The sequence below is a fragment of the Lichenostomus cassidix genome, chromosome 5 (assembly GCF_008360975.1).
Source record: "Lichenostomus cassidix isolate B80296 chromosome 5, HeHo_3.0, whole genome shotgun sequence".
Taxonomy (NCBI): Eukaryota; Metazoa; Chordata; class Aves; order Passeriformes; family Meliphagidae; genus Lichenostomus; species Lichenostomus cassidix.
Window position 1 is genome coordinate 22,778,065 of NC_139486.1, and position 27,485 is coordinate 22,805,549.

At 44.6% G+C, this 27,485-nt stretch overlaps 1 protein-coding gene across 2 annotated transcripts; it reads left to right on the forward strand.

Annotated features, from left to right (window-relative positions):
* The first annotated feature begins 981 nt into the window (after nucleotides 1-981).
* On the forward strand, nucleotides 982-27,178 carry NEK9 (NIMA related kinase 9). Of its 2 annotated transcripts, XM_085061754.1 has the most exons (23): nucleotides 982-1,267; nucleotides 1,635-1,664; nucleotides 2,430-2,607; nucleotides 5,641-5,696; nucleotides 6,565-6,635; nucleotides 9,308-9,413; nucleotides 12,357-12,488; nucleotides 13,467-13,577; nucleotides 14,152-14,216; nucleotides 15,153-15,203; nucleotides 15,939-16,131; nucleotides 17,340-17,484; nucleotides 18,480-18,680; nucleotides 19,094-19,140; nucleotides 19,977-20,132; nucleotides 20,518-20,626; nucleotides 21,159-21,320; nucleotides 21,674-21,844; nucleotides 22,061-22,120; nucleotides 22,692-22,882; nucleotides 23,208-23,372; nucleotides 24,052-24,264; nucleotides 24,665-27,178. In XM_085061754.1, the coding sequence occupies exons 1-23, from the start codon at nucleotides 1,079-1,081 to the stop codon at nucleotides 24,785-24,787; spliced, it is 2,925 nt and encodes a 974-aa protein (XP_084917880.1). In that variant the 5' UTR covers nucleotides 982-1,078; the 3' UTR covers nucleotides 24,788-27,178. The 2 variants fall into 2 exon arrangements, with proteins under 2 accessions (XP_084917880.1, XP_084917881.1); XM_085061755.1 differs by lacking the exon at nucleotides 1,635-1,664.
* Nucleotides 27,179-27,485: the final 307 nt, after the last annotated feature.

The window sequence follows — 27,485 nt, forward strand, 5'->3', positions numbered from 1 at the left end:
CAACAAACAGATGTTGACATATAAGTTACTCACAAACAGTTGCATATAATTCTGAACAGCTCTTTAACCTTCAGCACCTTGCAAGGAGTATTGCTCATTCTTTCATGCATCTTCCCCAGGTAGTGAAATAAGCACTAGCTGGGCTCCATCGTGCCTCAATTTAGGGCTTTGTGCTTCAGCTCCTAAGGTCTCCTTGTAAGCATTGCATCACCTGTCTTGAAGTGAACGTTCTCCATCATTCAACTCAGTTTCCTCACCTGTAGTTGTGACCACAGAACTTTGAAAATAAAACATTGAAACGATGATGGTGTGCATCATTTGTGAAGAAAATAAATCACAAACCTAAGATTAAGGTTGCAAATACTTTTTTGTGACAGAGAAGTCATTGCAGTTTCAGCTCTAAAATATTTATGAAGCTTTCAGTTTATTTCTTGGTCAGAGAGAGAATCCATGAACTGTGAGTGGCACGGAGAGGGAGATGCTATGCTTTATTAACAGTGTGAAATGTGTATCCACTGCAAATGCCCTCACTACTCCAGCAGCCCTTCGTCCTTGGGGTACAGCCGTGGTGTTTATCCATGTGTGTGTTCTCCCTTGTGCCAATTATTTTTCAATAAGGTATATCATGTGTAGCACAGATAAGCAAAAAGAAACTTTAACATCTGTACAATGAGAAGCAGTAATTACTTTTTTTGATATAAATCAGTTACTTCAGACAGGTTTTTGTTACTAAAAGCTTTTTAAGAAACTAACGTCGAACGCTTGACTTCTTGGGAAGTGAATTAGTGCACAGCCGCGACTTCGTGCGCCCCGCTCCCGATCCCGATCCCGATCCCGATCCCGATCCCGATCCCGATCCGATCCCGCTCCCGATCCCGATCCCGATCCCGCTCCCGATCCGCTCCCGCTCCCGCTCCGATCCCGCTGCCGGCGCGGGCGGGGCGGGGGCCGGGCCCGGCGGGGCGGGAGCGCGGAGGTCGCGGCGGCGGGAAGCGGTTCCGGGTCGCCGTGGGGAGCCGACATGGAGCCCGCGGGGCCGCGCTGAGGGAGCGCCGGGCCGAGCGGGGCCGCCATCGCCATGTCGCTGGGCGAGTACGAGCGGCACTGCGACTCCATCAGCTCCGACTTCGGCAACGAGTCCTCGGGCAGGGGCGGCTCCCGCGGCGGCGGCGGCGTGCCCGGCGAGCAGGAGGAGCTGCACTACATCCCCATCCGCACGCTGGGCCGCGGCGCCTTCGGCGAGGCCACCCTGTACCGCCGCACCGAGGTGGGTAGCTGCCCCGGCGGCGGGACGGGGGCCTCGCTGCGCCGCCCCGCCCAGGGCCCCGGGGCCGCTGCCAGGGCCGGAGGGGCGGCCGCCGGGGCCGGGGCTCGGAGGCGCCGGTGCCCGAGGAGCCGCGGCAGGGCTCGGCCCCTGGGGTGACACTGACAGCCCCCAGGGAGACATCCCCCGGCACCGCTCTGGGAACGGCCCGGGCACGAAGTGACAGCTTCAGCCCTCGGTGCCCAGGCGTGCAGGGTCTGGGTTTTGGCACGCTTGGGCACTGCCAATCTCTCGGTCCCCTAAAGTTTTGCAGGGAGGTGTGGAGACTCTGATGCTAATATACTGCTCATTTTTCTATGTTTTGTTCCAGTCACAGAGGACATGGGGGCATCTCATACAGGTAACTCCCTTATATGCTCAGCATTTCAGTGTAATTAGGGGAGACTGGATGAAAAGCCACTCCTCCTGTTGCTCCCAACTCGTTTAATAGCATCCCATTCAATTGTAGTTGTGGTTTTTAGTGACTGTCAAGGAAAAATGCTTGATCTAGTTCTAAAGGGAAGTTCTTCAGTTTTTTTCTCACCACCTTGAGGTGTCATAGCTTGGGCAGTTGTAAGTGAACACTCTTAACATGAGAGATCACTCATAGTGTGGCTGACAATGTGTATGGGCCTAACAAGGGCAAACTAAATTCATTTTCTTATTGGTTTTCTTATTGGTTTGTGGGTTTGGTTTTTTTTTTTCTTCTTTCTTTAGGCTTTTTTCTTTGAATATTTGTAACAACTCATGGTCTTGTACAATATTGTACAGTTACAGGATTGGAAATACAATGTACTCCCTTTATTGAATGGGAGTATATTTAGTCTTTATAGAAATAAAATAAACCTCATGTGTTTCCCTTGGTTTGGTGAAAACACCAAAAAGTTTTTGTTGTTTTTTCCCAACATGAGTGTTAGCCAGCTAGAAAGATGGCTTCAGGCCATTGCTATTTCTAATGACAAACAGAAAACCTCAAAACCTAAATTGTGAAGAGTATTTGTCTGAAATCTGTAAGAGACAGGAAAGTCCTTTACTTTTCCTGATATTTTAATTTTCTGCTATAAAGGCACGTACTGTTCTCTTCATAACAGTCTGTTTTTAATTGAAAGATGTTTTTGTGTTTCAGGATGACTCACTTGTGGTGTGGAAAGAGGTGGACCTGACCCGGCTGTCAGAAAAGGAGCGTCGTGATGCTTTGAACGAAATCGTTATCCTGGCCCTGCTGCAGCATGAGAACATCATTGCATACTACAATCACTTCATGGATAACACCACGCTCCTGATTGAGCTGGAGTATTGTAATGGTGAGATCCCTACTCCCATTTACAAGCAGGCAGCTGCCATGTGTCTGGGTCACCCTCCTGCAGAACCTGCAGCAAGTATTTCTGGGGTACCAGCTGGAGAGCAGAGGAGTGGAGGTGAATTCTGCTGCATAGGTCCTGAGGAAGAGTTTGAGAAGCCTTTTGATTTGTGTTCAGGTGCTATAAAAAATAAGCCCAGTAGTTAGTGGAGGCAGTCTATGCAGTAGATGATTTCTTGTATTTTCTGAATGGCTGATGCACTGGAAGGAGTGGGTTATTGGTAATAAACACTTCTAGTGCACCTTGCTGTGTTCTTTCAGGAGGACAGTGGGAAAAGACCATGAGAATATTGGGCATCTCTGCCAGTACAGAGCAGGGCTCTTTTTTCAGTAGTGTTACTTAAATAGGTTTATAATTTGGCAATTATAAATCAAAGCTTAAAATCGCCTGGCACACTGCAGTCAGGACTTTTTCCTGCCTTCTTCTTTCAGCTTCTACATTTACTGTTAAAAAATACCCAAACAGCAAACCTGGTCATTCTCGTGCTGGAGAAAATTTTAAAATTCTGTCAAAGATTAGCTCAGATGGTGGTGTTTGGAGTTTGCAGGGGAAACAGTCCTAGCTGGGATGGAGTGATAGAAGGATTTGCAATGGGGTTCTGACTAGCAGCTGCTCTTAGCATGAAGAGGAGCCCATATACAGCTTACACTACTGGCATGGGACACCTGCCTAGAACTGCAGTGTGGTTCCTTTTTGGGTGAGTGGGACAGCTCCCCAGGTTAAATATCTGGTGTTTGTACAGGGCTTGTGTTAAGCCTTGGCTCATCTGTAGAAACATTTTTTGCTGGAAAAGGCTATCATCATGTTGTTATCACCTTAAACAACAGATTGCTTTCACTGGAGCAGGTTGGAGAGCACAAGAGTTGTGCAAAGTCTTTTTGAAGGGTGTCAGACACCCTGGTTGGCAGCTTGGCCAAATCTGGTTTTTCTTCTCTGTTTTTTGTTCTTTTGGAGGGTGAAGTCCAGTGCAAGCATAGGGGAATATTAGCTCTTTGAGGCAACTTTTATTTTAGGGGTACTCTCTCTGTGTGAGTTACTTAGTTGCCCTGAAGAGACTGGATGCTTGAGGCCATTATAAATTTGTTGGAGGGCATAGAGAAAAGCTGCATAGCATTGGTGTCTGTGCGTATTTGTAAATGCCTCTGTTGGCTTTGGGATAATAACCAAGAGGTGACTATATAGCTGATGTTGCCTGAATATATCTGAATGGTACAGAACAAGGGATGTGGGAAAGAGGAAATCTTGTTTTGAATTCCATGCAGTGGTTTTGCCAATGCATTAATACTTTCTGTGGCTTTTTTTACAGTGTACAAGCTCAAGATAATTTGTGAGTAATTTTTAAAATAAGGCTGAACTAGTGACTGTCAGACACTCCTCAGAGTCCAAAGGTTTTACTGTTTAATTAGATTGTCTCTTCTGAAGAGCTAGAATTTTGAAAAGAATTTCAAATTTCAGTAAATGTTGCTCCTGTTTTGCGGAAGAGGAAGCCAAGTTACTGATTTATTTGCCTTTAGTTCTGTGTGTATATCGTGGTACCTCAAGACGTGGATTTACCGTGGGATAACATCAGTGAAAACAAATTAAATACATTTGGGAAGAAATACCTTATAAAATGCATTAATTGAAAAGAGAGTAACCTACGTCAGAAGGTTAAATGTGATTAGATGAAACAAATACTAAATTAATTTGGTTTTCATATGTATGCATAGAGGTATTGGTTATATGAGTCAAGAGCTAACTTGTCTACTTGCGTAGGATTTTGGCAATGTGGTACCTATCTTGCTGCTCTTTGGTTCAGAAAAGCTGCAGAAAAGATGGGGAAAAAAAGAGAGATGAAGCACACAATTGACTAAAAGCCTGCAAAGTTTGAATGGTTAGAAAAGGTGTTCATAAGAAGAGACAGAAGTGAATACTTTGGTTGAATTGTGAATGTGAAGACTGGTTTGTAGCTAATTTGTAAATGTGAACATAAGGCACAAAAGAGAAATGTTGAGAAGTCACAGCAAAGCTGAATGGGAAGAAGTTAAGTGGAGGGCATCTTAATTAGAAAAATCTTCCCAACGTGGAAGTCTGAATTAAGCCCCTCAAGTAGACAAAAAAGTTATTGCAGCCTGTTTTGGACATTTACCACTTGACAGGCCCATGGAAATCACACAGCCAAAAGCTGTCTTGCACCATGGGAATGGTCCTGGTAATCCATTACTATTAGGACATAATGTATGATAATTGGGAATTGGAATAGCAACAGGATGTGATCAGAGTTTTGGGATTTACTGTTTGAATGCTGATCTGACAGGGAGTCTCTCTACCTGCAGCCCTCAGCATCATTTCTTTTAGCTCTCTTTTATTTTCAGTCTGCTGTCTTGAAGTTGTGAGGTGCCCTGAAGATTCTGCTGATTCCAGGCTTCTGTTGGTGCTGCTGCTGTTGTCAGTGCTTTGTGAATTCTGCACCAATGTATTTGGCAGGGCAGATAAAGGAGAGGCCAGTCAGAGCTGGGCAGTAAGTAGGGAAAGACAGTAAATTGTGCTTTCAGGGACTACTCTGATCTTAAAATTGTTTCCTTTCTCTTTTTTAATGTACTATTTATATATATAATGCTGAGCAGGACAATCTCACATGATTTGGTAGATAGCTAATAGATGTTTACATACCCCAAGAAGCACTTAGAAAAAGTAAGTAGAAAAGTAGGGACTGCTGGCTGAGCTTACTGATTTGCTTTTCAGAGAGTATTAAAGGGTCATGTTAAAGAATCATCTCTGCTTAGGCTTAAATACACCTTTGAAGTTCTTAGATGGAAGAAGAACTTAATTTTGTGATTGCCTGACCTGTTTAAGTGAAGAATGCTGAGAGAGAGCTGTAGTGATTGATCAGATCTCTTAGGGAATTTGAGTATTCCTAGCAGCACTTAAGCAGAGCAACTGCTGCCATTAACTAAGATGCAATTCTCTGTCTTTCTCCCTCACTTATAATTACAGGAGGGAACCTCTACGATAAGATTCTGCGACAGAAAGACAAGTTATTTGAAGAAGAGGTAATTTGGACTGGTTTGAGGGAGCAGTGGGGCTGGCCTAATATTCTGGGGATCTATAGGGTTATTTGAGTATTTCTTCCGAATTTTTTTCATAGTGATGGTGGGGAATTTCTGTGTTTATCTGGGGGTTGGCATCCTCCTGTTCAATATTACAAGCATTTATGGACTATCCAAAACTTCTTATTTTCCTTTTTAAGTTGTCTATAAGCAGTATGTTAGTTCCAAGGGAGGAATAATGAAAGAGAGCTAGCTTTCTTTACCTTATCAGCTTGGCAAACATTTAAACTCTTTCTCTGTTTCTTCCTCGAGGCAACTCAGTTTCTCTCCCTTCTTAATAATTTTGTAGGATTTTTTCAGAGTAATTTCCTTGAATCTGTCTTACTGTTTTTCTTTCTTTATTTTATTTAAACTTACTTTCTGTTTGCTTTCACCACATGCTGAGCTGATTAATGGTTACACTTATTTGTCTTATATAGTGACTTCTAAGACTTTCTGGCTCATGGAGAGTATTTAATGGTCATAATTCATATTCTGGAGAGCACAACTGTAGATGTTTCCCAGATGGTCATTAGTTGTCATTATTAAGTCTTTTCACTTATTGAATCTGTGATGCTTGTCAGGACAGACACTATGAATGGCAGTAGAACAACCTACTAATTGGAACATCTTTTTTAGAGGTTTCCAAAACAGGAAATTCTAAATTTTCATACTCCTGAAAGAGCATCTAAGTGTGTGGCCAGGCCCTCTTGCTGTGCCTCAGTGTGACTGGGGCATGTAGGGTTTTGTGGAGTTTTTTTTTGGTTGGGGTTTTTTTTTCTCTTTTTTTTCTTTTGAGCCTCACATAGTTCTTATATTCCTACCTCTGCAGATGGTGGTTTGGTATCTCTTTCAAATTGCATCAGCTGTGAGCTGCATTCATCGAGCAGGAATTCTTCACAGGTAAGTGTGGCATGCAGCAAAGCTGAGGTGCAGTTCATGGGAGGAGTGAAGAATTCCTTTGTTTTTTTTAAAGCAAGCACCAAGTTTCTCTCCTAAGTGAAACAGGATCTCCTAGATGTTAAGTATCCTTTTTTTATTGGGCTAGAAACAGTCTTAATGTTCCAGTGATAAATGTGCAGGAAATCTTGTATTTGAAAATGGGATTGCAGCTGTATGAAGAGTTTGTCCACGTAGGAAGGAAGTAAATTTGACCTTTATTACTATAGCACATAAATGATGTTTGTTAAAGTGGGTAGGAAGAGCAGTTACCACAGGCCAAAGGTACCTGTTCCACAGCTACTAGCTGCAAGCCAATGTGTCCATTGTTCTGTAATTCCTGGAGGCTAACAGTGATTGCATTAGCCCATGGCTGTAGATTTGTCCTGCATTTGGCTGAATCTTATTTCTTTGGCCTGTTACTTAAGGAAGTAGTACACTCTGTTAGCTTGTAGTGGTCATTTTGACAGTTATTCTGGGATTTTAATGTGTAGCTAATTACCTTTTTCTGTTGCCCTTTTCTGTTAGGGAGCAGTAAATTTCATGGCTTATGTGTATTTCAAGGAGGCCATGATGTTCTGGGGCATATCGCACATGTAGACAGCCACTTCCAGCACAGCTGGATCATGTGCTGCACTAATTCATGGGCTTAGCAGTGTGAGGATGTTTTGGTAGGATAGCATCCTGGCTGCTGCCATTGTGACTCTTTAGCAATTGGCAAGCCTTGCTAATGAGGGGTTGGTAGCCTACATTCAGCAAAGTACTGCCTAAGTTTTTGGCCTGAAGCAGATGTCATGTCTGTCCTGCTTTGCAGTGATTGCCTACTTACCACCTCTGAACATGTGTGGCCTCAAATCCTTCCATAATAATGAATTGAACAATTATTTAAATGTTTGCAGTGATTTCCTTCTGCTGCAGACATTAGCAGAGTGACCCAGGACTTTGCGATGCCCTAAGTGGATGAATGCAAAGTGCTGCTTTACTTGATGTTTTCCTGATCTACACTGGGAAGTTGTTGATGGTACGTTAGGAAAAGAGGGTGTTATGAATTGTTGGCCATGAAAAGCATATCTGCGGGGGCTTTCTCTCTATTTCCAGCCTCTGGTGTTGATCTGTGAAGCTACACATAGATTACTCTGTCTGTGAGAAAATGTTTTGAATGAGTTTTGGAGTTGGGCGTTTTTGTGGCCATCAGCCTTTTGATCTTTTGGGCATTGTATGTTATAGAATCATGGCATCATTAAGGTTGGAAAAGACCTCCAAGGTCTTAACTGAACACCACCACGTCAACTAAACGGCAGCACTAAGTGCCATGTCTAGTTGTTTCTTGAACACTTCCAGGGATGGTGACCCTACCACTTCCCTGGACAGCCTATTCCAATGCTTAATGACCCTTTCAGTGAAGAAAGTGAAGAAATTCAGTGAAGAAATTTTTCTGATGTCCAACTGAACCTTCCCTGGTGTATTCTGAGGCCATTTCCTGTTGTGACAACTGTGACGGTTGTCCCTGGTAGGCACTGTCCCTGATAGGCTTGCTAACCAGCTGTCTCAGGAAGTTATCTGTCACACACTCCAGGAACCTCCTAGACTGCTTCCTCTCTGCTGTGCTGCATTTCCAGCAGGTTCAAGTCTCTCGCAAAAACTAGCGATCATGAAACATCAGCCAGCTGCTTGTGCAATTTCATCAGGCTCTTCATTCTGGTTGGGTGGTTTTCCCTCTGATTGTCACCTGTAGGCATTGAGCCATATTGTCACTGACCTTGGGCTCTGTGCAGTCGAAATGCTCACTAATATAAAGAGCCACCCCACTGCCTCTCCTTGCTCACCTGTCCCTTAGGAAGAGCTCCGTTGCAGCACTCCAGTCATGCGAGTCCTCCCACCACCTTTCCATGATGGCAGCTCTGTCACAGCTTTCCTGCTCCACAGTGGCTTCCAGCTCCTCCTGTTTGTTACCCATGCTGTGTGCATTGGTGCTGATGCACTTCAGCTGGGCTATTGATTTCAGCCCCACTGCTGACATGCAGCCCCCAGGCTCATCTCTAGCAAGCCTGGTCTTATCTCCTTCCCTCTTCAAACCTAGATTAAAGCCTTCTCAATAAGCCCTGCCAACTCATGGGCTAGAATCCTATGTTATGTTATAAAGAGTTCTTGAGGGCTGAGGACATTATGCTTAAGTTCTAGAGTGGCATTTATTTCACACCCTCTGTATGTTTATATTTGCATACATACATATTCATGCTTACACTTAGTGTTTTTAGTGAGCTCAGCGACTCCTGGCTTGGGTCTATTTATAAAACCAGCAAAAATAAGACCTGCTCAATGACCTTCACACGAGAAGAAACTGAGAGGGGGGAAAGAACTATCTTTGATCTGTGGCCTTTACATAGGTGTCTGGAGCCTGAGCTTTTGAAACTGTGTTGTGCTTGCATGAGGAATGTGATAAAACATGGAAAACTACAGTTACTGCCCCAGTACTTGGGGCAAAATTGCCTTTGGAGAACTCTGTGTATGTGTGTGTGGCAGAGTGCTGGCAGAGTAGCAAGTTGCTAATTTTGGGGAAAAGATATAGTAATGTGTGGAAAACTGTGAAATCTAGAAGTGTATTTGAGTGTTTGAATTTCTTTTTCTCATTTCAGAGATATAAAGACATTAAATATCTTTCTGACCAAGGCAAACCTGATTAAATTGGGAGACTATGGGTTGGCAAAGAAGCTGAACTCTGAGTACTCTATGGCTGAGACTGTGAGTATCTGCTGTCTCTGTGTGCAAACTGAATTGTGTTTTTCTTTCATCTCTGCATGCCTTGCAGAAGAGCAGGGATGCTGTACATTTGTGCTGCTTGTTTTTTATTACTTTCCCTCACCCCTCAGTTTCCCTCAGTTTTAAAATATCATGGCATTAAGGTTGGAAAAGACCTCTAAGGTCATTGAGTCCAACTGTTAACCCAGCACTGTCATGTTCACCGTTAAACCATGTCCCCAAGTGCTGCATTCACACGTTTTTTTTCGACACTTCCAGGGATGGTGACTCAACTACTGCTTTGGGCGTCTTGTTCCAATGCCTGACCCTTTCTGTGAAGAAATTTTCCCTAGTATTTTATATAAACCTCCTCTGGCACAACCTGGGGCCATTTCTTCTTCTTCTGTCAATAATTACCTGGAGGCTGACACCCACCTCACTACAACTTCACTTCCTAATGCTATCTCACTAACTTTGGCATACTTGCTGATGTGTTACAGTCCGTGGTTACCCTTGCTCCCAGGGTACCTCTTGGAGCTCTGTCTCTCTGGAAAGCAGCAGTAGACTTAAGCTAGGTCTAGCTTAAGTCTACTATGGGAATAGAACTGTACCAGGGCTAGTGTAGCCACACTAGAGAGCACTGCTCTTCTTTCCCCTAGGCATGGTACTTCCAAAGGTGAGTCTGTAATACTAAGGCAGTGCTGGCTGAAGGACAGAGACAGCATTATAGTCACAGAAGAACAACACTCTCCCTCTGGGCTAGTTAAGGCCAACTTAACAAATTAAATTAATTTTGTCATGCTGCTGTGCTAACAGGTAAATTTTGCCTCGGGTGGATCTGAGATAGCTTGGATGTGCATGCCTGACCTTGCACTGTGCCATAGGCGTATCTCCCATCTCTTTAATATTCAGAATAAAATTCTGAACCGAATTGCAAAGAAGCAAGAAAGCTGCTTGTGCTTCTTATGGTAACCAAAGTGTATGGTTTATTGGTAATGTTCCGGAATGGGGGGCAAAGATTTTTAGGAGATATTAATTCTACCCAGAAGGCTGTCAAGCTTGGCTTTTTTGCAGACCCTGCCAGAAAGCATTCTCGCAGCCAGAGTTATGACACAGGGTAAGCTGTATTGCAGGCACCTACAAGCTTCAGCTTGGATTTCTTGGCTCCATTAATTTCTTTGGTGAGTGTTAGGCTTGGAAAAGGAGACTTTGTCTGGGGCTGCTATCTGCTAAAAGCCTTTATTAAAGTTTGAGACACAAGCCAGGTCATACTTCCCCTTACCAGGCTCTGTTATTTGATTTAATGCCATGTGTTGGTGTTCTGTTAGGATGTGTAGTTAAACACTTGCCAGTCCCCTTCCAGAGCATGAGCACTATTGTGCAGTTCCACCATAAGTGCGAACTCAAGGCTACTGCATAAAGCCATCACCAGAATGTGCTGCAGCAGAACCACTTCTGTTTTGTCACACTTTTCATGGCCTCCTGGCTTTCAGAGGCAGTTCAGTCTGTGCCATGAATTTCCAGGGTTTTTTTTGCCTGTGTTGTCTGTATTCACCTATACCTACTACACCTGTAAGCATTGTTCTATCCTTTTTCACATATGAAAAATTTTGAACTACACATCTTCAACCGTATTTTGTTCTTTATATGCTGGCTATGCTCTGGTCTAGTTGCTCAATTTGTAACGTAAGGACCAGTGGCAGACTGGAAGTCATTTTTTGGGAAATCAGTGCAAAACATGTTATTGTCAGTACTTGTAATTGTAGCAGTCAAAGTGTGATTTTGTAGAATGTTCACATCTTGCTTACTAAACACAGATTGCTTAATATATCATTCTTTCTCCCATTTACCAAAGAAGATATAGAAAATATGTCTGTGTCTTACAGAAAACTTACATTATCCTTGGCTTAAGAAAGGTTTAGGTGCAGTGTCCTAGTTCTCTATGTGATACTCCAATTCTTTGGGCTTCTAAACCTTCTCATGTCTGGGACTCGCATAGCTCTCTAGCTGTCACGCTCTGTAACAGGAAGTGGGAGGGAGATGGCAGATTCTAAATGTGCCCATTAGGTATCCAGTGTACTAGCAGAGTCTAATGAAGGGCAGGCTTTGTAGTTGTTGGAGCTTTGCTGAGAGAGTTGAAAAGAGGTCATCCACAAATATTTCTCCTTTTCCTAAATTCTTTTTTTATTTTGCTGTATAGTTTCTTTCTAAGGAGTGAGCTCCGTTCATCTGGAAGCTTCATTCTTACATCTTTTATCATGTTTGTTCTGTGTCTCCTTGTTGTGACTTTGAGCTAAGCCACTATTTCTGCAGTACCTGGGAGGCAGCCTGTATTTATGTGCAGGGCTTTGGATTTTTCATATGGTGGGGGTGTTTGTTCTACACAAAACAATTGTTCAGGAAAGTCCACTTCAGAAATGAAAGCCTTTCGTGTGGGACTCAAGCCAGCTTTCTATGTACTGACCCTAAAGTAACCCTTCTTTTCATTTGAGACAGAGCAGCCTTTGTCCTGGCACTATCTTGTGATCAGACAGAGTGGCTCCATAGCTATGGTCTGGCATCTGTATTTGGAAGCTTTGCTAGATCCTATTCCCTTCAACCTCATGTGATGGTTTCCATATGCCTGGTCAGTACGTAAGGTTCTGATTACCTCTAAATGATATATATTTCAGAGAGGGGAAAGTCCTTGCTGTGTTTTTATGACTACTGCTCTATTGAGAAGTATGGAGCATGTCAGGTACATGAAAAGAGAGGATCTTTTAGGAAGCTCAGGGACAGGAGGTTTGTGGATGAGAGGGAAAGAATTGTGCTTATTGTTTCTATCCCTCCAGCACATTAGTGAGGTATATCACTTCAGTGCTGTGTCAGAGCAGTGTCTGTCTGATGGATGCAGAGCTCCTGAAGGCTGCTGGATCATTTCTGATTTTTAAATGTTATTTTTCCTAGCTGGTGGGAACTCCATATTACATGTCCCCGGAACTCTGCCAGGGTGTGAAATACAACTTCAAATCAGATATTTGGGCTGTGGGCTGTGTCATCTTTGAGCTGCTTACTCTGAAGAGGACCTTTGATGCTACTGTAAGTCTGCAAACCCATATGGCCTGAACATCCTTATATTTTATCATCCTAAGACTCACATTTAGCTCATAGCTTTCATAAGGCATGTTTCTCTTTCATTGTTGTTTAAATCTGCTGATTAAAAAACCAGCAGCCCAAGAGTGACAGCTATAGCCAGAAAAATGTTTGCATGATTTCCCTTACCCTTCATGCAGATTTCCCTTCTGCCTTCATGCAGTAGCCTCTCTGGCTTCTGCCAAACCCATGCTTGTCTGCAGCCCAGGTTTACTAGATGCAGAATAATAACTGTGCTAATTTGCATCATGGTTGTGAATGAAGTATCCTTTTTACTACGAGGAGGAAGTTTGTGACAGTGTAGTCTTTTTGCTCTTTTAGCATTACTAGAAGTAGATTTTCTGTGTAGTATTCTGTAGCAAAAAGTTCCAACCTTCAGATTTCATAGGATCTAATCCTGTTACTCTTTCTCAAAGCTTGGTTGCAAGACAAGTCTGGTCAAGCTGGCATAGGAGGGTGAAAGGAGCATAGCTGTGTGCCATACGTGATTTGCCAGTTTATGCCATGTGATGGGAAAAACTGCTAGTTACCATAGGCAAGATTTGTAACACTGAAAGACATGGTGTGAAAATACCATCCTTTCCTGACTTTCTCTCATGATGGCTCTCTAGTTCCCAGTAACTTTGCTGCTGTGCTATGTTTAATGGCAATATGTGGCATAGGAAATTACATGCAGGGAAAAGCCCTGCATTGTTAGAGAATTTGGTGAAAAGCTGGATGTTGACACCAAATCCTAGCTATCAGAGGTACCATTTCTGCAGGAATTGTTATTAGGTTTCTGGAAAACCTGCTAGGCAGGGAAGAAGAGGGATGGGACCTGCTCAGAGATGGGGGAAGAAAATAATAGTGGCCTATAGCATCTCTTCCCATTGGACTCATTGTCCAGTTTGGTTCTATTATGGCTGGTCTCTGGTTTTTGCCTAGAATCCCTTGAACCTTTGTGTGAAGATTGTACAGGGAAATCGTGCCATGGAGGTTGATTCCACTGTCTACTCCTGGGAGCTGATCCAAATGGTGAATTCCTGCCTTGATCAGGTTGGTGAAATACTTTTGAATTTTCAGATACCCCTTCTCAGCTGTCTCAACCATGAAATTCAGGAGTGAAGGGGAATGACAAGCCTGTTTCAGTATGTGAGCTGTTAGTGCAGGGTAATTTTTGTGAGGCCTAAGGTATCACTAAGGCTTGACTTGCTCCAGTCCTCTGAAAGCTTTGTCTCAAGATCCCACTCTGTCCTGCAGGCTCTGGAGGTGTGCTGGGTTTACTGACCACAAGTACTTAATGGGCTGGCAGAAGCAATTATTTTTTAATGCAGTGCTGTGGAGGTAGGAACATCATCTCAGTTCAGTCTCTTAGAGCTCTGGGTTTCTGTAGGGAATTAATTTCTTGAAAGCAAACATACTATTAATACCTTCATGGTATGGAAGTCCCTCCTGCACATCCATGGAATTTATCCCTATTCATTCTAAATATTTGAATTAATTCCTTTCCCTTTTGAAGGGAGTCAGGAAAGGAGGTCTATGAAGGCTTGAATGAGGTCTTCTGGACCAAGATCTTGTTGTAGATGATGAATATTTTTCAGAGAATTACTTGTTGCCTCCTTCTTTTCAGGACCCAGAAAAGAGACCCACTGCAGATGAATTGCTTGAACATCCACTTCTCAGCAAACGCAGGAGGTAATCAGATGGTTTTGCCTGTCTGGCTGACAGGGTTTGTGCAGACTGGTGGTGTTTATGTTTTTATAGCAACATCCTTAAGTGAATTTAGTCTGATGTGAGGCAATTATTGAAGTACATAATTCTCTTTAGGAGAAAAGTGCATTTTTGCAGTCTTGTCTTCTGATGTTCTGTTGGTGCATGGGAGAGGTCTCTGCATCCTTAGAAGCTGTTGTATTGAGAACCTTGAGGTATTCCATTCTGAGACTCTTTTGAGGAATGTTGCTTTCTACTCTTCAAATTTCTGTTAATGAGGAGTCACAGCGATCCTCTTGTGGTCATTGGAAAAAGCCATTTTGAATATATATATTCTTTCAAAATATACAGATCATTAAGTGTAGAGACCCTTGCTTTTTCCTTTTGTTGCCTCTCTTTTTGAGAGAGACTTGCATTGAAAGTGGCCCATTTTAGCTTAATTTGACCATCAGCTTGCACACACTGTCTTTTCATCAAAGGTAGACAATAATTCTGCACTGTTTCTATTTCACATTGGTTTCTTCATGAACAGCAGACCTAGTCCTTTATACCTGTATTCTTTTGCTTGGTGATCAGCAAAGTTTGAGTTTTGTCTTGCTGTATGCACTGGTAAAAGCTCAAATCCTAATAATATTTAGCCATTTAAGGTTATTCTTGTGCCGTATGGGTATTGGTTGGCCACATTCTCGTACAGACATAGTTTGTTGTCCTCAGCTCTTCTGGAAGTTTGTTAGCTGTGTGGTACATTACTTCTGCCCTACTTACTGTGTATTGCTGTGAGCTGGTAAACAGCTGCCACGTTTCCTCCAAGAGGCAGCAGCATTTTATTGGAAAGGAAAACAGTTTGTGTGTACTGCTTGTCAGTAAATTGTATGGGGCAATGTTGCTGTTTCCTAAAATCTCCTTTTTCTCTCTTGGCAGGGAGATGGAAGAGAAAGTCACACTGCTTAATGGGCCAAATAAGCGACCAAGGTAATTATTTAGACATGTGTTTGAAAGGAAGTGTGGAGAGAACAGTTCCCCAGAGAGGCACTGAGAGTGTTAGCCTGTGACAACCTTAATGGAATAGTGTAGTTTAGAAGATCCCTGAATGCTAGAAATTTGATGCAGTTGTTGCATGCGTATTGTCCTGTGTTTTACTCTGCCTTTATAGCCTACTTATTTGTATGGCTGGAGCTGTACCTCAGCAGGTCCCATCCAGCTCTAATCTGTCCTACTGATGATGTAGTCTTTGCAGCCTACGTACCTGAGTCGTAATGTAGAGCTCTCCTTTCACACAGATTCCCTTCAGCAGGAGGAATATGACTGTATGAATGATTAATATTACGTTAATATAAATATCATATATAAAATTTGATATAGCAGAGGTTCACCACAGTTCCCAGCAAGCCTGTAAACAAGGTTGCTCTGTGAAGCAGGTAGCTTCTGTGACATGTATAGCTGGTTGTCTGTTATTTGTCAGATAGAATTTGACCAATTTTTCCTCATAAACTTGGAAGCACTAACACTATCTGAGCACCTTATGTGAAGTTGTCCCAGTTCATGGGTTGTTCACAGTTTACTGGAAGAACAGTTTTTGAGAATGGAACCCATGAGTGGTTGTGAAGAGGAAACTGCTAGACAACAGCAGGAAAAAGAGTGATGACAGGGAATGCAAAAGAAATCATTATTAAAAGCATGTGTGTTTTGTTGTGGGGTCTTGTGCAGGTCAAGTACCATGAACGAGGCTCCCATTGCAGTGGTGACTTCACGCACTAGTGAGGTGTATGTTTGGGGGGGTGGTAAGTCCACCCCACAGAAGCTGGATGCCATCAAAAGTGGCTGCAGTGCACGCCAGGTGTGTGCTGGTAACACTCACTTTGCTGTGGTGACAGTGGAGAAGGAGCTCTACACCTGGGTGGTAAGTGAGACAAACTGCAGGAAGGCGGTAAGGGTGGGAAAGGAGGGTTCACATCTACTGCTGACCATTCACAAGCCTGTCTGAATCAGGTGGGCAGGAAGCTTGGAAAGGGAGAAATCTGACTGCAGTGGATACTGAGGCCATCTGATTCGGGGCTGGCCCAAGTCTCCCATGGCAAGTGTGTTTCTGGGAGACATTTTCCATTGTGACTGGAAGTGTCTTGGAGACTTGCTGTGCACTTGATGTTTGTAGATGGTGGTCTTGTAGGCCCAAACACTGAGTCAAATATCTCTTCATTCCATTCCTGGTTACTAGATGTGCAGTGGAGACTTAGTGATTCTCTGTTGGCTTTTGTATTTTTGAGGAGAATTTTTCAAGATCAGAACAGATGGGATAAGTGGCTTTTTTGTAATACAGTTGTCATCTGCAGTTGTCAACTTGAGGCTGAAAGCAGAGGCATCCTATGCTAAACAACTCTGCTTTTTGTGATTAGTGGAAATTCTGGAATAGTTTAAAGTGAATAAAAAACGTCAGCATATAATGCATTTTAAACAATCGAATCCAGTCTTCCCAGGTTTAGATGGTCAGTGACATGGAGGTATTCTCCATCTCCAGGCTTCCATGGGTTCTTGTGTTGATTATACAGAATCTGTTAAAACAGAAGATAAGTTGGTAAGAAAGTAAAGAGATCCAAATGAGAGGAGGACGACTTGGAGTAATTGCTGGATGTTCCTCCAGAAACAACCACTGAAAAGTTTCAGCTGTCTATTAATAGTTTTAGTTTCAGTTGTAGTTTTGTTTTTCCTGTGTAGTTGCTAGGTCAGGCCACTTCAATGAAATTTGTTTCAGGTTATGTATTTATTTGCAGCCATTAGGATTTAGAAAAGTAGGTCAAAAAACTGAAGGATGAATTTCAGTCCTGCAGCAGGGAGCGGGTTCTGTAGCCTGGCAGATGAGAAAGGAGCAGGGATTCCTCACCAGCTGGTGGTCTGAGACTGGTTCACTCCTTGTTGGTGCATAACTCCCAGAAAGCCTGTGCTGGCATTGGTAGCATTGCCTGCTGTATGCCACACAGATAGCAGTCTCTTCCCTAGAGTACATAGAATATTTGCTCCTTGCAGTTTTCTGTTTGTTTGAGGTGCTGTAACTATTGACACCATCTTTGGGATTGTGGAAATGTAACCTTACCAGGTGTTTCTGTCTTGCAGAATATGCAGGGGGGCACCAAGTTGCATGGGCAGCTGGGACATGGAGACAGGGCTTCCTACCGACAGCCAAAGCATGTTGAGAAGCTTCAGGGAAAAGCCATTCGCCAGGTGTCCTGTGGAGATGATTTTACAGTGTGCATCACAGGTGAGAGCTGGTAGTCCTTTGGCTCAGACTATTACGGATGCATTGGCATTGACAAGTCCCCTCACTTTGCTGTGCTGTTGGAGGTGTTTGTCTTTACCATCAGATTAGCAAAGCAGCTTTGTGCACAAAGGAGAAAGCCCCATATGTTACTCATCCCTCAATTTTGAGAATAGTATCGACATTATTACATTTGAGATAGATTATATCTCAACGTTTGAGATAGACGAACATTATTACATAGAGGAAGATACTGCCTCCCAAGAAGGATGGGGGTTTTGCTAAGGATGTGCTCCTTTTTGGTGATAAAGCTGGGTGTTGACCACAAATCCGTGTGTCTGTGCTGAGTCCCTGCTTTTACCAGTGCGTGTGTTTCCTCCATACATGTTAAAGACAGTACTAAAGACAGTGAAGCCTGAAGGCGAGAATGTAGATGTGTTTGAAATCTTTTTGGACTGTGTGGGGAAAGAATCACAGAGTGATGAAAAAGAATGTGAATTTAGGATTTGCTGTTTAATTCAGAACACTTGGCACCTGGTAGCTCTCTCTAGTTCTAGCCCTGCTCATACTTATAAGATGTGTTAGGTGTGGTGTTGTCTGTTATAGAAGAATTTGACTCTTGCTTTACCCATGCAAATGATTCTCAACAAGGTAGCTTCAAGCTTATTTTGCCAGTGCTGAAAGGGCAGAGATTTGACAGAGATAAGCTCAAGTGCTCATTGTGGGCAAGGAGTGACTTGGAGGGCCACAAAATCAATTTGTGGGCTACTGTTGAAGAAAGTGGCAGGTTCAACCAAAGATTTTTTGGCACTGAAGTAGCTGCAGGTTGTCATGTAAGATCATCCATCTTAACATGGACAGGAAAGGACTCCATAGTCTCCTGAGGACATTCTTCTGCACTAAAGAGGATGATTGCAGAAAAGTTGCTCTGACTGTGTCATAATTTGCAGTCTAACACAAGCTCTGTGTGCTGACCAAGCTCCCCTTATGTCCTTCAGATGAGGGCCAGGTTTATGCCTTCGGCTCAGACTATTATGGATGTATTGGCGTTGACAAGGCTTATGGCTCTGAAGTGCTTGAACCCCTGCAGCTGGATTTTTTTCTTACCAACCCTGTGGAGCAGGTCTCATGTGGAGATAACCACGTGGCTGTGCTGACCAGGAACAGAGAAGTCTACACATGGGGCTGTGGAGAGTATGGTAGGTAGAGTCTCCCTGAAGCCTAAAGGCACTGGGGCATGCCTACCAGAAAGTGGTTTGGTGCAGGTGTGTAATGCAGGGCTTGGGTGAGGACTGCCTGATATACCCTGGGGGCAAAGAACATTGTTTCTTTGGGGCTTCCTTTCCATGTGAAAACGGGGAACTGGAGACTGAACCCTTGGGACTTTACACTGGAAAGCTCTAGGGTGCCACTTAGCTTCCCTGTGGGTTGGGCAATGGTTCTGTGAGTGGGATTGGATTCCCTTGAGGATTGGCAGGTAATGATGGATGTAGGGAAGCAGGTTTGTAGTTCTGCAGGCAGATTCTTTTGGGAGTATAGAGAGACAATACCAGTTCTTAGGTATGGGCACCTGCTGAGGCCATTTTTAATTGCAGTATTTTCACTGATGCAGGACGCTTGGGCTTGGATTCAGAAGAAGATCACTACACCCCTCAGAAGGTAGGGGTGTGACTACTTCTCAAAATCCGCATGGCCATAAATCCAAATTGCTGTTTGGAAATACTGTCTCTCTGAGGCTCAGGTGTTTTTTTTAGAGACATCATAGAGTTTTCAAGGGTTTTATCTTTGCTTCCTCACTTCATTTTGCTTCATTTCTCTCCTAGAGATCATGGCAGACAGTCATACCACTCACCAACCAGACAGCATCATAGCTTAGAGCTTTATTGCTCAGATTTCAGTGATGGAACTGGAAATGACCAGCTTAATGTTGTAGAAATCATTTTGAGAAATACCAAATGGTATACCTTGGGTCTGTAGAGGAAACTCATAGCAGTGCAACTACTGCAAGTCTTTGAATGTAATATAATGAGTCAAAGAGAAGTTGAAAGTAAAACCCTCTTGAAACACAGTGCTAGGGGTAACTGAAGTATTCTAACCCCCAGTGGGTTAGACACTAATAAGGATGTGCCTGGAAGCCAAATGTCTGGGATCACACAGTACCACACCCACACAGCACAGACACAAACCCAGCCCTTCTCAGCTGACTGGGTTTGGTGTTTGTAGATCCCATCTGGTCAAGTTGTCCATGCACCATGTTTCAAGTTCCTGTGCTGGTCACTGGAATCTGCCTTGAATTTCTGCATTGTGACTGCAGTTTCAATATGCTACAGTCTTTATGGTATTCTTACACCTTCATTCAAAATAACTGTGTTGGTTATCAACAGTGTCCAGACTAGCTGTGCCACTGCTCTACCCTCATATGTTTTCCATATGCCAGCTTCCATGTAATAGGTGTTGGGATTTTTATTTTCTTACGATATATTTCTTCCACCTAGGTGGATGTTCCGAAGGCCTTAAACATTGTGTCCGTTCACTGTGGCTGTGATGGAACTTTCCTGCTCACCCAGACAGGCAAAGTCTTGGCATGTGGACTCAACGAGTTCAACAAGCTGGGCCTGAATCAGTGCACATCAGGGATAATCAACCATGATGTAAGTGTGTTTGGATCCCTGGCTCCAGCTCCCAGCAGTCAGTAGTATATGGGGAAATGGAAGTCCCGTGACAAAGTGTTCATTAGCATCGTGCCAATGCTTTAGTCCAGTCAAGACAATAGATACTAGGATTGTGGGAAGAGGCAATTTGTTCCTCAGTTTCCTGTCTGCCCTGTGGACTTATGTCAGATCTGAGGTAGTGAAACAGATTGAGCTGCTCTGTGGTGACTTAGCCAGTGATATGGATTGTGGCAGTTCTTTACCATACTTGTGTTAGTATTGTCTAGGTTTAATGTTGTGGTCTGCCAGAACCTGCTTGAGTAGGTCTTAGCTGATGAGTGTGTGATTTTTTTCACTCTGTGCTTACCCACATACCTTTTTCCAGACATACTGTGAGGTGCCGTATGCCACTTCCCTTACTTTGGCCAAGCAGCTGTCCTTCTACAAGATCCGTACCATTTCTCCAGGGAAGACGCACACAGCTTCTATTGATGGTGAGAGCCTTATGCGTTAAGAACTGAATGCTGCTTGCTGAATTATGTTACATCAACTTTGCCCTTTCAGCCTGCCCCTTGACGCTGGGGGTTTTTCTCTTGGTAACAAGGCTCATGCCTGCTCCAGGAACCCAGGATTCCTGTTTCTCAGCAGTCCTGTTTCCTGGCCAGCTGAAGCAGCAATGTCAGCCTTCCTGTTTTTTTGAAGGGTAGAAAAAACAGTTTTGGGAAGAATCATGCTGTGGGCTAGCAGAGGAATCATTTATGTTCAACTTAGGCTTTGCCTAAGTGACATCAATCAGAGAGCTGTGAGGAGTCCCAGCATCAGAAAAGGGAAGCAGTGGGACAAGGAACTGGGGAGGTGTTTCCAGGCTAAACCCATTCCTTTTGGCTGGCACTGTCCCCTTCCAGCCTGGCTGGCTGCCTGGCAGAGTCCTTCCTGTTCATGGGCTGTTGCTGCTCGTGCTCTGTGTGCATGGCTGCTTCCAGAGTTGGGCCCTCGCTGTGACTGTCTCCTCGTTCCTCCTCTCAGAGCGAGGCCGCCTGCTGACCTTCGGCTCCAACAAGTGCGGACAGCTTGGTGTTGGGGACTATAAGAAGCATCTGGGAATAAACCTGCTGGGAGGCCCCTTGGGGGGTAAGCAGGTGATCAGGGTTTCATGTGGAGATGAATTCACCATAGCTGCTACTGACGGTGAGTGGGTCTTTGCCGAGTTGCGGTGGGTTACTTTAAACTTAATCTGCAGAGTGGTTAACTGGCTCCCACTGATCATTTCCTTTACCAGCACCGCAGCACAGCACTGAAATAAATAAACCCTCCTAGACTGGGGCTATCTTGCCTCAAGTATTTGCTGTCCCTAAGGCTGCAGAGTGCTGACTTGGTGGCTGCCTGTTACGTTTGTTATTGGTTTGTTCTCCCACTGGCAAAATGGAGCTACTGGATTAGATACTTTGGGATAGGAGTTACAGCAGAAAGATAGATCCTTACAGCAATTACTGGCCAAGAAGAAGGGAGGTAATTGAGTCCCTGAATTTCTCTTTCCTCAGACAATCATATCTTTGCTTGGGGTAATGGCGGGAATGGGCGTCTGGCAATGACATCGACTGAGCGAGCTCATGGCTCAGATATTTGTACCTCGTGGCCTCGGCCAATATTTGGATCATTGCATCATGTTCCAGACCTGTCATGCCGTGGCTGGCACACCATCATAATTGTAGGTAAGTGTAAATTTAAGATGAAGTTTTGGGATCTTATTTATGATGTTACATTCTTTGCCAGGGCCTACAGTATAAATCCTGCCTGGGAACAGGCCAGATTGCTGGGGGGAACGTGGCAAACTGCTCTGAGCCATAGGCCTGTAACACTGGCTTTGTAGGAATAGTCTTGCTTTCTGTGTGGCACTCTAACTGAAATGCGTGCTTCTCTCTTTACAGAAAAGGTGTTGAATTCTAAAACAATCCGATCTAACAGCAGTGGTCTCTCCATTGGTACTGGTGAGTAACCTGCCCTGGGGAGCTCTGGTTTAAGTCCATTCAGTGGTTAGTTTGCGTGAAGGAAGTTTGGTCCTGCAGCACGGTTTTTCTGTGTTTGAAAGGCCTCACAAAAGAGCTGAAAGAGAAGAAATCTAGTTGGTGCTGCGCTTGGGAAGGGATGGCCTAAAGCTGAGGAAGCAACAGCTGAAACAGGAGAAGCAATGTGGGTGCAGAGAGGCCTTTGTAGTTGAAGAACTTCAATTTGACCAAGAAAAGCTGAGAAGAATTCACCGAAGGGAAATGATATGGAAAGGGGCTCTATGGGGGCAGCTGCTGGAGAGATGGAGTCTGGTTTCTTGGTCCTGTGGGAGGACTGGGGCCAAGAAGCTGCAGAAGACTGCTGCACACAAGCCCTTATGAAGAGGCCTGCAGGGAGTGTTAGGAGCTAAACTGCTGAGGGAGATAATGCTCGTATGTGCTCTCACCATGACCATACAGCCCAAATTTACGTATCTTCTCTGCTCCACCTGTGATCTGGCAACAGGAATAGCAGAGGTGGCAAAAGTATAAAGTTTTCACTCTTGTGTGCTAGTGGCTCAGAGCTGCACAACTGGAGGAGGAGAGGAAGAGGATAATGAACAGGAAGCAGAAACCCCCAATCCCAGTGGAGGTTTTCGGGGAACCATGGAAGCAGATCGTGAGTTGGGGGGCTGGATCAGCACTGCAGAAGCTAAGGGAGGCAACAGTGCTGACAGCAGCTCCTGCCCTGGCTGGCTGAGGAAGGTAATGTGGTTTCTCAGAAATGCCTTAAAATGGGGATGTAGGCTGGGAAAAATGGGTGGCCCTTCCACCTTTGAGGGATGCTCTGATAGATTCAGTAATGTGTTTTCTCAGAAATGCCTTAAAAAGGGGGATCTAAGCTGGAGAAAACTGGGTGGCCCCTTCCACCTCTGAGGGATGATCTGAAAGGTTCTTAGAGCCGTGTTGCACAGAGCCCTTAAGGCTTTGCTGCCTGTTTAACCACAAGAGGGTGTTGGTGCATCGATTGAGAAGATGAAATGAGCTGCAGGAAGTTGCAGGCCTGACAGTGATGCTTTTGTGTATCCAGGAGCTGGAGAATGCTGAATTCATCCCCATGCCTGACAGCCCCTTTCCTCTGAGCATGGCATCTTCAGAGCCTGAGAAGGAGACTCTTCCTTACCAGAAACTTCAAGGACTCAAAGTGGCCTCTGAGGAGCCTGTTGGATTAACCAAGCCCAAAACAGAGCCCTGGGTAATGTTATCCAAGTGAATGCTTGGCTAAAAGCTCTTGGGGACCAAAAATGGCAATGTTTGAATTATGGGGAGACTTGAGAAGAGACTGTTAGATTGGCCTAATTCATCTGGGTGAGGAAAAGAGGGATGGTAATAATCAAAGATGATGCTGCAAAGAGAAAAATACCCAAGGATCTAGAGCACCAAATTGAGTCTTAGTCAGATTTAAAGTAATGATACCAGTTCTGTGGGAAAATGTGGTTAATGCAACTGGGGGGAAAAAAGAGAAGCCAAGGGCTCAGAAGCCTAGCAGGAAATAGAAATTTAGAAAGCAGAATTTGCTGTGAGATAGGAAGAAAGATTGATATGGAAAATCACTGAGAAATTACAACCTGTGAGACTGCCTAATTCCAGGAGTTTTTTGTCCCAAGAGGAGGCACAGATCCTAGGAAATGGGGGTAAACCAGATGGATTTTGGTGACAGGAGGACAGGAACAACCTTCCCAGGAAAAGGAGGAAGCTAGTGGCTTTGTACTGAAGACAGAATGAGAAGTAGGTTGTTGCCCCTGGCTGCTAGAAGTTTGGCAAGTTGGGAAGCAAGCTGGGAGAACACTCTGGGCATGTTTTTTTCTTGTGGCATATACAACTGTTGTATATACAACTAAAACCTGGCCTAACTTCCATCCATGTCTCTGCAGCCTACTTGCCTGAGTCCAACCTTGCCATGTGGTGAAGGGAAGGAGGCATCTCCTGGAGCAGGCTGCATGTGCAGTGCTCTGCAAGTGGAGGTGACACACCTCCGAGGCCTGGTTTTACAGTGTCTGGATGATCAGAAGAAGCTGCAGCAGGAAACCATTCGTCTGAGTGCCCAACTCCAACGGTTCTGCAGGAGGATGGAGGGAATGCAGCAGGTGAGAGTCCATCCCCTGGGTGCACATCCATGCTCAGGGCTCACCGTGCTCCTGCAGATTGTGGAGGCTGTGCAGAAGGAAGCGGCTCTTAACAGCTGTCTGTATCAGAGCAGAATGTGGTGAGACTAAGAACGGTGCCTGTTTCTTGTATAAGCTGCTGATGCAGGCTCTGACAGCAACAAAAATGGAATGAAGCCAAGAAGAGTTTCCTGTGAGGACAGCCCACTCTTTGAGGGACCTGGGATTTCCCCTTATTTCTCCTGATGAGAAGGGATGGGCAGTCAGATGTTGTGAAGAGTCACAGATTAATGTGGAGAGTACAGACTGGGCCATGTGCAGCTTCTAGCTTTTTTGCAGCTAGTCCTGGAGCTGTTTGGGTAACTGCTGTGTGTTTTGACAGGTGAAGGTTCATTCCAAAGGAACACAGACAACCAAAGAGGAGATGGAAGTGGATCCAAAACCTGATCTGGATTCAGATTCCTGGTGTCTCCTGGGAACGGACTCGTGCCGCTCCAACCTCTAGTCTCCTGAGCCCACTGGGATCCATCTAACTTCACAGCACACTAACCGAATGCAGAGAGCGGCTTTTCTGGCTTCAGGTCACTCGCGGACAAGGAGCGAGGCCGGAGGCTCCAGAACAGCACCCATGTACGTTTGATATGAACTAGGAGTGAGTTTGAGAGGGAAAGGGCCCTAGAGCTCTAGGCCAGCTCAGTGATTGAAGCAGCAGCAGCTCCTCTTTGTACCTTATCTGTCAATTCTGCACAAGGCAGAATGGCCCCATTATGGCAATGGCTCCAGTAGCAGCTTGTGACCCTTTCATTGTTTCACTGTTTCCTGGGAGCTGCCTTTGGGACCCCAGTATTCATCACTGCATCTCTAGATGAGAGGAGGAAACATGTTTTGTACTGAAGCTGGCTGAACCCTAAAACTCGCCACCTTCACTTCAGAGGGGTGAAGGACTAGGATCCTCTCCTTACCACATGGTAAGGCCCCGCCGGTAAGGCTGCTTCCCTCTGCTCAGGGGCAGAGGGACCAGCAAACGTGTCATTCTGGAGGCAATGGCGATGTTCCTCTTAGGGAGATAATGGTAGACAGCATGTCCCTGGCCTCGAGGCATAGCTTCTGGCCATATGGTTGTGTCCACTGGTCTGTATAGACAGAGTTTGAAGGCTTTATTCTGGGTGCCGAGGGCTTTCCAACTTCCAGGCAATGCACCGAGATGAATGAATCAGGTGTTGTTTCCTGTAGCAGTAGTGGGGACTGTCTGAGCTTGGATCTGCAGTTCTCAGTTTCAGACCACCTGCTTCCCAGCCAGATGCCAAGCATCTGGGCCTCAGACTAAGTTACCCATTTCTTGCTCCAGCTGTTCAACTTGATTTGGGTGCCAGAGTTTCTGGTTTCTTGGCATAAGCCTGTAGCTGCTCCCTGCTTGACTTCTCTTCTGCTCCAATCCCTGTGCCTACACTCTGTGTGGGTGTGGGAAGAATCCGTGTTTTTCCACTCAATGTTTTGATGAAGCTGGAATGCTGTTTCCTACCCAGAATAGGTCATTACTGCTGTGGTCACAGGATGTAGCCTTCCCCAAAGACCATGAATGATCAAATCTCAATCCTGAATTCACCTTCTTTCAAGAAGTGAGAGGCTTTCCCAAGAAAATTGGAGACAGGAAGAGGCATGGTCTTATTCTCAAGATTTACTCATTTTCTCTTAGAGAATGAGGTTAATTTTATTCCCCTTAAATTTATTAGCAAGCTGACTTTGAAGTAAAGCTTGTGGGATTGTTAAGATCCCTGGGAGCAGCTAGCCTCCCCTGCCTTATGTGATGCCTCTAAGGAGTCTGGAGTTCCTCTCACTTTTGCAGTGAGAGTGGGGTTGTGATTTCATCAGGCTTAAATGATCCCCATCGATGGCATGTTACTAGAATTGCCTTAGGTCTACTGGAGGTGGATATTGTATCACCTCTGACAGACTTCTTTCCAGAGACTGTTCTGGGGAACCCAGCATTCCCCATTTGTCTCTAGAGGTGGATGCCAAACAATTTGTTTGTAACATAATGCTCCTTAAATACTTCTTTGGTGCCTATTGCTAGTATCTGGGAGCTGCATCAAGTGCCATCTTCCCGATGCAGTGTCCAGGGCAAGGATCATTCCAGTGTGCTTGTCCGTTGCTATCAAAAGCACGGCAGGAGGAGAGCCCTCCCTGAGGGGTGGTGAGCATCAGGTGCCCTGGCACAGCCAGGCTGGTTTGCCCTTGTGACTCTGCTGTCCTTTCCCCCACGTGTGTTGGAGCCAGTTCTCAGGTCAGGGTCCCAGCTTGAGGGTCGTTGGTCACGTTGCAACGGTGCCTTTGAGGAGTGAAAAGTTGAGCCTGAGCCATGTCCAATAAGCAAGCACCAAGCTGATGAGAGTCGCTCTCCTGCAGTGCACTGCTATCCTCATTTCTCAATGCTCTGCAGTTGGGAAGCTAGGTGCACAGACTGGATTCCCCTTGGATCTAGTGGAGGATCAGGGTTCCTGACAGAGGATGCCCTGTGCTCCACAATCTCATATGTGCCTTAGAGGATTCACGCTATCCTGGTTGTGCCTGTTACAGACCACAGATTTCACACCAGCCAGCTATGCAACAAAAAAGCAGTTTAAAGGCAACACCTTCATCTTGGGCTGAAAACAGAAAGGCAGGCAGGCAGAAATGCCTTTGAGCAGTTTCAAACCCTTTTTACTTCTCCCCTTCTTGCAGTGCTAGCTCCATATATGTTGGTCTCCTGCTAGTATTGCTACTGAGTTGTTGTAGTGGAACACAACTTATGCCTGCTCTGACACTCTGGCTGAAAACTAGTTTGTCGTTGTCTTTTTTTGAAAGGTTAAAGGGTGGAGTGGTTTGGAATTTCTGTTTAAATAAACATTTAAACTCATGCTCCTGTGTTTGGAGTCTTTTTCTTGGTTTTTTTTTCTTTTCCAAGAGAGGAAGGGGAAATAGGCATACAGTCAGCTGATTTTGTGGCATTCTAGTTTTGATTATTTTCTTTTGCTTATAGAAAGAGGGTGAAAGGGCTTGTAGATTCTTTGCTATGGTAAAAAAAAAAAAGTCAGTTTCTGTGTCCCTTCCTTAAAAAAAGCCAACATCAACCAAACAGCAAGCCAATTCTTTTTTCATACAGCTACATCTCCTCCTAGTGACGTCAGGAGCTTTTGTATGTGTGTGTGTGTTTATTTCTGCAG